Raw genomic sequence first — 9,486 nt, 5'->3', positions numbered from 1 at the left:
GTTCTGTTAATTTATTTTTGTTTTAAAATATAAAATAAAATAAAATAAAATACTTTGACCAGTTATAAAACACACTAGATGCCAAAAGTCCACATTATCAACAAGAGCAGTTAATGTCCTAATATATGATGGAATGATGAACACCAAAAGTGAAAAACTGTGGTCTCAAATGTATTCCTCCCTCAAAGGATTTAAGTGTTTTTACTTTCTAAGCAGTTTTTTTGTTTTGTTTTGTTTTGTTTTCCAGAAAGGAGTACAACTCAGTACTGTAACTTCAGTAAAACAAAAGAAATAATACTCACTATGACCTATGCCACTTGAGTAGAAATAGCTCCTATGAAGCCTCCATTGCTCAACAAGAAGACTGAGAACTTACAAATCATTTTGATGAGAGATTGGAAATTACTTAGGGAAAGTTGGAAAATGACAGAGGGAAAGCTGGTGGATATCAGAGAGAGCAGAAATCTTAATTTAAAGGATAACTAAAATTATACAGAGACTTAAATCAGAGGAATGGAAACTCCTGGCACTCATAGAAGGACCAAGTTCTACTCCCAAGATTTGATTAAGAATAAAGAAATTACTTCTGAGGCATTGAGGCTTTCAGTCATGGAGCATATCATATTCCAGAAAAATTGGGCTTTTATAACTGTGGGAGGCTGTGCACCAGTGAGTCTGCTGAGGCCATTTTTCATGAGTCTCTTTTCATGAGTTTGAGACTTTTGAGATTGTTCATTGTCCTGAATATAGGGCGTTAATAAGGATAGCTACTATAAGGATCATTGATGCTGTGGCTTGTGTGATAAAGTACTTAACAGCTGCTTCGGTTGATCGTGGGGTTGTTTTTTTTATTAGAATTGGGATGAAAGCCAGTATATTTATTTCCAATCTTATTCAGGCTATTAATCAGTGCGAGCTTACTATGGTAATTAGTGTCCCTGATAGGATGGTTATGGTGATAGCTAGTGTGATTAACGGGTTGATTAGTACGGGAAGGGTATAAACCAACATTTTCGGGGTATGGGCCCGATAGCTTATTTAGCTGACCTTACTAGAATTTAGTGTATTGGTAGCACGAAGAATTTTGAATTCTTAGGAGTAGGTTCAACTCCTACAGCTCTAGAAATAAGAGGGTTTGCACCTCTATTCTTTACTCTATCAAAGTAACTCTTTTATCAGACATATTTCTATGTTTGTGGTGGGATGCTTGATAGTGAGATTGGCATCGATATGTATAATATGCATATGGCTAGTGTTAGTGGTAGGAAGCTTTTTCATAGTACGTGCATAAGTTGGTCGTATTGGAAGCGAGGGTAGGATGCTCGAATTCATAAAAATACAATTGTTAATAGTAGTGTCTTGATTGTGAAATTAATAGTGTATAGTTCTGGTACTGAGTTGTCGTGGAAAGGTCCGAGGAAAATTGTTGTTGTTAAGGCATTTATTATAATGATATTCATATATTCTGCTATGAAGAACAGGGCAAATGGACCTGCTGCGTATTCTACGTTAAACCCTGATACTAGTTCTGACTCCCCTTCTGCTAAATCAAATGGTGCTCGATTGGTTTCAGCTAAAGTGGAGATAAATCATATTATGGCTAAGGGTCATGTTGGAATAATTAATCATATGTACTCTTGTGTTGTGATTAGCGTTGATAGGGTGAATGACCCGCTTATTAGTAATACGCACAGGAGGATAATAGCTAAAGTGACTTCATATGAGATTGTTTGGGCTACTGCCCGCAGGGCTCCAATTAAAGCGTATTTTGAGTTTGAAGCTCATCCTGATCATAGAATGGAGTAGACACCTAGGCTTGATATAGCTAGAATAAATAATATCCCTATGTTCAAGTTGATTAGCGGGTGTGGTATAGGTATGGGGATTCATATGGATAATGCCAGGCTGAGGGCTAGGATTGGTGCTGTAATAAACAGTATTGAAGAGGATGTTAGGGGTCGTAGGGGTTCTTTAATAAATAGTTTTGTGGCGTCTGCAAATGGTTGTAATAGTCCGAACGGGCCTACTACGTTTGGGCCCTTACGTAGTTGTATGTAGCCTAAAACTTTTCGCTCTACCAGTGTTAGGAATGCTATGGCCAGGATTACGGGCAGGATCAGTAGGAGTAGGTTAATCTCACGTAGGACTTTAATCGTTGAACAAACGAACCATTAATAGCGGTTGCACCATTGGGATGTCCTGATCCAACATCGAGGTCGTAAACCCTATTGTCGATATGGACTCTAAAATAGGATTGCGCTGTTATCCCTAGGGTAACTGGTTCCATTGATCAACTTGTTGGATCAATTAGTTGCTGTAATGCTTCGACTTGTTATGTCTTGGCTAATTCGTTTCGGAGGATTTTTTGTTCTCCGAGGTCACCCCAACCGAAATTGCTAACTCAGGATATGTTGTTTATTCTCTGTCGAGTTTGATTTGTTATATGTGAGTTAGTTAATTAAAGCTCCATAGGGTCTTCTCGTCTTATTTTTATATCCCCGCCTCTTCACGGGGAGGTCAATTTCACTGATTGAGAGTAAGAGACAGTTAAACCCTCGTGTGGCCATTCATACAAGTCCCTATTTAAGGAACAAATGATTATGCTACCTTTGCACGGTCAGGATACCGCGGCCGTTTAACTTATGTCACTGGGCAGGCAGTGCCTCTAATACTTTTTATGCTAGAGGTGATGTTTTTGGTAAACAGGCGGGGTTTGTGTTTGCCGAGTTCCTTTTACTCTTTTTAATCTTTCCCTTAAGGTTTGTGCACTCCGGTGTTGGGTCAACAATTTATAAAATAAGTACTCTTGAGTTTGGTTTGTGTCTTATTATATTGTTAACTATCAGTGGGCATCCGATCTGATATAGGCTTTTGCGGGGGGGATTACTTCTTGTTACTAATACTAGCAGTATCTCATCCACATGCGTGTGGATTGGTCCAGTTGGGGTTTAGGAGTTAGCAGTTGATTGCGGTATTATTATAAGTGTTTACTGTCGAGCTTGAACGCTTTCTCAATTGGTGGCTGCTTTTAGGCCAACTATGGGTTAATTATTTTTTACTCTCTAATCAAGGTTTTTCCTAGTTCTAAGGAGCTGTACCCCCTTAGAATAACATTTAAGCATACATTAAGATTTAGGTTTCTTTAGGTAGTACTTAAAGTTGAACTAATATTCTGTTCTGGACAACCAGCTATCACCAGGCTCGATTGGCTTTTCACCTCTACTTACAAGTCACTTCACTATTTTGCGACACAGATGAATTTGCTCTATTAGCTGCTCGTAAGTAGCTCGTCTGGTTTCGGGGTGCCTAACTAAAGTTCTCTTTGCTAGGTGTATTCTGGCTAGTTCATTATGCAAAAGGTACAAGGGCTAATCTTTGCTTTTTTACACTGTTGTTGCATCTTTCATCTTTCCCTTGCGGTACTATCTCTATAGCGCCTTAGTTAAGTTTCTATCTCCTATACTTCTATGTATGTGTTAAATGCTTTAGCTTAGATTTTAGTTATTGTTGTGTTTATATTTGTTTGGGCTAGAGTCAGTTCAAAACGATCGTTGTACGATATCTCCTGGGTGTAGGCCAGGTGCTTTGGATTAAGCTACGGTTTGGTTTTATTCCAAGTGCACTTTCCAGTACACTTACCTTGTTACGACTTATCTCCTCTTGTGTGTATATGGGTAATTATGTAGTTGTGATTAGTAGTAGTTGAGGAGGGTGACGGGCGGTGTGTGCGTGCTTTATGGCCTAATTCAGTCGGACTCTCTATTTCCGACTTACTGCTAAATCCTCCTTAGACTCATAGTTTCATGTGAGTTGGCGTTGTATTCTGGACTAGAAAATGTAGCCCATAACTTCCCACCCCATAGGCTACACCTTGACCTAACTTTTTTATGTAGGATGATTGAGCTTACTTGTCGTCCTTTTTAGGGTTTGCTGAAGATGGCGGTATATAGGCTGAATTAGCAAGGGATGGTGAGGTATATCGGGGTTTATCGATTACAGGACAGGCTCCTCTAGATGGATATAAAGCACCGCCAAGTCCTTTGAGTTTTGGGCTGTGGCACGTAGTTCTCTGGCGAGTAATTTTGTTATTTAATTACCTGGGTTTACAATTAAGCATAGTGGGGTATCTAATTCCAGTTTGGGTCTTAATTGTCGTGTAGTCTGAGTTTATAAAGTTACTTTCGTCACTGTTCTTAGTGGGCCTGTGCCCACTATTGCCATCTTAGGCTCAGAGAGCAAACAATTACAAAGGCTCCCCTTAAAAAAATCTCACCTTCAACACCACACTCTGATTGGCCACTTCACATAGCAAATCGGTGAGCTTAGAATCCCTCAGATTTGCATATCCGGGTACCTCATGATTGGTCCACAAAGCAACCAATCATAACCTACCTTTTGCTATCCTTCATTCAACCAATCACGGCCCACCAATGTGTATATAAGCACGATCTCTGGCCCATAATCGCCAGACGACCAGGAAGACGACAACGACGACCAGGAAGACAACGACTGAAGAGCCTGAAGAGCTGAAACACCGTGTAGTCTCCAGACGACCCTGAAGATCCTGAAGAGCTGACACTGCATCATCTCCAGACAACCTGGGAGACCCTGAAGAGCTGTAACACTACATAGTCTCCGGATGACCCTGAAGAGCTGTGACACTGCGTCGTCTCTGTGCTGTACTGTGCTGCCCATAATAAACGGACGACACTGTCGTCTCCATGCTGTAACACTCTGCCGCTTGTCCCAGCTCTCACTCCTTCACTCAGGAAACCTGTTCGGATGTCTCCCCGGGTCGGGACATATAACTTTCCTCTAAATAATTTTTTTAGGTCCCTCTTTATGTCCTTATTCCTCAGACTGTAGATAAAGGGGTTCAGCATGGGGGTGAAAACACTGTACATCACCAAGGCTGCTGCACTTGAGTGTGACCTGTGGGTAGCACCAGAACTAAGGTACACACCAAGGCCTGTACAATAAAATAAGGAGACAACTGAGAGGTGAGAAGCACAGGTGGAAAATGCTTGGTACTTCCCCTGAGTTGATGAGATTGCACAAATAGAAAAAATGATCTTAGAGTAAGAGTAAAAGATCCCAGTGAGGGGACCACCATCCAGCAGCACAGATCCAAAATAGATCACCATGTCATTAGAAAAGGTCTCAGAACAGTCAAGGTAGATCACCTGATCAAATTCACAGAAAAAGTGGGGGATTTCAACATGTGTACAGAAGGACAGCCTCAATGCCATTAGGCTATGTAATAAAGCATACGGGACACTCATGGTCCATGAAGCCAGAACCAGTTGTCTACAGAGCCAGGAGTTCATGATGACAGTGTAGTGCAGAGGGTGACAGATGGCCACATACCTGTCATAGGCCATCACAGTCAGGAGAAAGTCATCTACCTCTCCAAAGAGTATGAAAAAGAACATCTGGGTGATGCAGCCTGCATAGGTGATGACCTTGCTCTGTGTCTGGATGTTCACCAGCATCTTTGGGACAGTGGTGGAGGTGAAACAGATGTCAGCTAAGGACAGGTTGGAGAGGAAGAAGTACATGGGGGTGTGCAGGTGGGAGTCTGAGATTGTGGCCAAAATGATGAGCAGGTTTCCACACACAGTGATCAGGTACATGGAGATGAAAAGCCCAAGTATGAGCAGCTGCAATTCTGGTGCCTCTGAAAACCCCAAAAGAAGAAATTCTGAAATCTGTGTATCATTTCCTGGTTCCATGGGGACTCCCCGAAGAATAAAATAAGATGGCTAATTTCACACGGACTGGTATGACTCACAGAGAGTTGAACTGCCATAAATATTTTGCAGTCACAAAGTTATATTTCATACTTTCACGGATCTAATCTGCTAGAGGCTTTCATAATGCCATCTCTGTTTGGACTTCTTATCTCACCTCTTTATTAACATAGATTATGTATTCTGCATCATTTTTTACTTATGTATTTATTGACAATAAATAATAATACATATTTGTGGAGTAGAATATGATGTTGCAATAGGATTTTATTAGTTTGTTGTTTTTGTATTGTTTTAGTTTTTCTACTGGGCACATGCACACACCAGATAGAGAAACAGAGAGAGAGAGGGAAAGTGAGAAATAACCCCCCAATGAGGAATGGCCTTTCCACAATACTCTCTTCTCTCAGGATTCTGGGAGTACATGTACACATGCCTGACATTTTTTTCAAGCTGCCCAGTCTGGAACTTTAACTGGCAGTCAAACATGTGCAACCAAGTCACATTAACCATTACACCATCAAGTGACCCAATAACTGTATCTTTATATCCACTTAAAACAACTCTGAGGCCAGCAGGTGGCATGGTGGGTAAGGTGCTAGACTCCCACATGGCCAATTTTGGTTCAAGTCCCAGACCTGGTGCCTTGCTTTCTCATTCTCTCTCTCTCTTTCTCTGTTTCTATCTGGTCAAGCACATATGCTCCATAGCAAAAAAAGAAAAGAAAAGAAAGAGTTAGAAGTATAAAAAAAGGAAAACAACTCTGTTTCCCCTAATCCCCAACTCCCTGTCAACCACCACACCGTCATCTGTTTCTATGACTTTGACTACTTCAGATACCGTAGGTAAGTGGAATTACTCAGTATTTTATTTCAAAAGTATTCAGTGGACTGATGTCCTTATTTTTCTTTGTTGATTTGTATTCAGATAACTGTATTTTAACATCATAGTCTGAGGGGTTAGCAGGTGTCATAATGATAAAGGTGTTGGATCCCAATATGACTGACTGTGGTTCAAGTCCTGAAACCAGTTGCTTGGAAATCACACTGGACAAGAGTATATGTGTGCCAAAAATCTCAAAAAGAAAATGGAGGAGTAAGAATTTCAGTGTGCACATCCCCCGGGGGTATGATTTCTCACTTTCCCTCTCTTTGTCTCTCTCTCACAGGTGAGCAAATGTGCCCTATGGCTATAAAGAGAAAATGGAATGTATGTTTACTACTGATGTAGAATTATTCTAAGTTAATAAAAAATATCGAGTGGGTGGGTGTGTACACAATATGATGACCCATTAGATTTGATAACAGAAAACTATTAATTTTTCACATTCACCCAATATATATCTATATCAATCAATACATAAAATAATTCAATGTTATTCTGAAATTTTTATTTTAAAACTTCAATTAATTATTAAAAGAAAAAAATCAAAAGAATCAAATATATTCCAACTCCAGAATATAAAAACAAAAAGCTTGCATGATTTCCAGTCAAATAAAAAGCTAATAGATTCACAAACTTATGCAATTATAACAGCAAGAAAATGGTTGTAAGTAAAAACTCTTTAATATTCTCATTTTGACTTCAATTAAATTTTTCTTAGGTCAATACCTAATGTGAAAGAAGAAACTGTGAAATGTATGTTTCATGAACTACAGTTGCAAGGTATGAATTGCAAGCAATCTATTCATCTGGATCCTTCAAAAAAATACAGAAATATGCACAAATACACTTGCTTCAAAAATTCCTTAACAGATCTGAAAGTCACTGCATATCTCATCACAGCTCTGATTCTACTTCTCCTACTTCTTTAACTGAAAATTTCTGTGCATGTGTTCTAATTTGACTGAAATTATTTTATTTCTCCCATTCCTTCTTCACCCTCATCCAACTGGAAGTCTATTTCCATCACTCAATTGTCCATGATGATGATTGCATTGCTAAGTTTGACAGACACATGACTTCTTAATATATTGAATAAATTAATGATAAATAATTTGATCAGACAACACATAAATCTCTCAGCTCTTGCTAGGCTGGTTTGACCCTCAGCTGATCTAAAGTAGATATCTTTAGCATCTATTCTCTCTGACCCATTCCTGTGGTACCTATCAGGCTCTTGGGCTCACCTGCATGGAATCTCAGAGAGGACAATCTTCTTGTGGAAGGGTGAATTCCTCCCCGAATGGTTGGTCATGGAGACTGCAGTTCTGTCTCTAAACAAGATATGATGAAAGAATTAAGCATGGAAAACTAACCTGTCTGGAGATTCCAGAAAAATCAACCATGTCCTGCCCAGCCCAAGAGACTTGAGAGACAATGACAGATGAAATATTTACAGCTCCCTAGATCTGCTCATTAGGTACATTTCCTCCTTATAACTACAACCTCTTAGTAGCTTATTTCCCTCATGGACACTGGTCTGGAAAGAAAATAACATTTTCTTCCTGATTTGCTGCTCTCAAGAGACCAGGATAAAAGTGTAAAGAATTCAGTCTTTATTACATGTTTTCTGTGAACTCTCCTGCCTCCAAAGGTCATTAGCACCTTTTACCAACTGTTGAATTAAAATTTGTCACAGGTCAGCATCCAGCATGGAGGTTAAGGTGTTGGATACCATTTGGCTGAATGCACAGTTCAATTCCTGGACCTGGTGGTTTGAACATCAAGCTAGGAAATGTGCATATGTGTCCAAAATCCTGACAGGAGACTGCAAGAGAAGGAAATGCAGTATGGCCATGCCCATGGAAGGTGATTTCTCATTTACCTTCTCTCTCTTTTTTTCTCCATCTCTGTCAGGGCATGTGCCCTACAGCAAAAACTAACAAAAAAATATTCTCACATACCGCTTGCATATGTCTTGAAAAATATTGTGTACTATAGAAATGTACAATGATGGAATGTAAATAACAAATTATAAAATAAAATAAATTTTTTCCAAATCTGAGGAATTTGAGCTTACTAACACTTTGGATTTCCAAAGCAGACTCGTGGTGGAGACACAACTATTTATATCTCCAGAAACTGATTGCATTACCTCTTCAACAAAAGAGAGAACCGTGTTCACATGCTACAAAACGAGATGTAGTTACTACAGTCCTTGGTTTCATAATGTTTTTGACAAAACATTTGGGATTTTTATACTCATAGCATGCATTAAGATTTGTCATTTAGGGGCTAGCAGTTGGTATGCTGTTTGAGGGGCTAGACTCACACATGGTTGACTGCAGTTTGAATCCTGAACCCAGCAACTTGAAAATCATGCCAGGCAAGTGGACCTGTGTACCCTAAATCCCAAGAAGACATAAAGGAGAAGGGATTGCAGCATGACCATCTCCTGTGTGGGGTCATTTCTCACTTTTCCTCTCTGTGTTTTTCTCTATTTCTCTCCTGCAAGCATATGCATTCTATCACAAAAATCTTTTAAATATCATTTTTTAAATTTTTTAAATTGTCATTTAGTCTTTCATTTATGTAGCACTGAGTAATTACAAATGATATATGTCAATCTCTTTATGTTCAATGGACTGGTTAGAAACTTATACAGTATGTCTTATTTAATCCTTACATAATACCACTCTACTACAACACACTATTAGTGAATTCATGATACACTGCAGAAATGGGACTCAGGACAGTTTAATAATGAACTGAGTAAGGATGGAGTTTTGATAGAAACTTCATCAAGATGTATTCAGGTCTTAGGTTGTAGGAATGGGACAAAAGGAAAAAAAAA

At 39.3% G+C, this 9,486-nt stretch overlaps 1 protein-coding gene across 1 annotated transcript; it reads right to left on the bottom strand.

The window, feature by feature from the left end:
- Positions 1-1,394: 1,394 nt before the first annotated feature.
- Positions 1,395-5,732, bottom strand: LOC102468998 (olfactory receptor 7A17; the record flags this gene model as incomplete). Its single annotated transcript, XM_006164713.1, has 5 exons — positions 4,775-5,732; positions 4,098-4,161; positions 3,909-4,010; positions 2,170-2,243; positions 1,395-1,573 (listed from the first exon to the last, which is right to left on the bottom strand). Coding segments are annotated over exons 1-5 (1,377 nt in total), but the record flags the coding sequence as incomplete, so codon positions are not given.
- Between the last annotated feature and the right edge of the window lie 3,754 nt (positions 5,733-9,486).

The sequence above is a fragment of the Tupaia chinensis genome, unplaced genomic scaffold (genome assembly GCF_000334495.1).
Source record: "Tupaia chinensis unplaced genomic scaffold, TupChi_1.0 Scaffold143692_1, whole genome shotgun sequence".
In the NCBI taxonomy this organism is placed as follows: Eukaryota; Metazoa; Chordata; class Mammalia; order Scandentia; family Tupaiidae; genus Tupaia; species Tupaia belangeri.
This window is presented reverse-complemented; position numbering and strand designations above follow the sequence as displayed.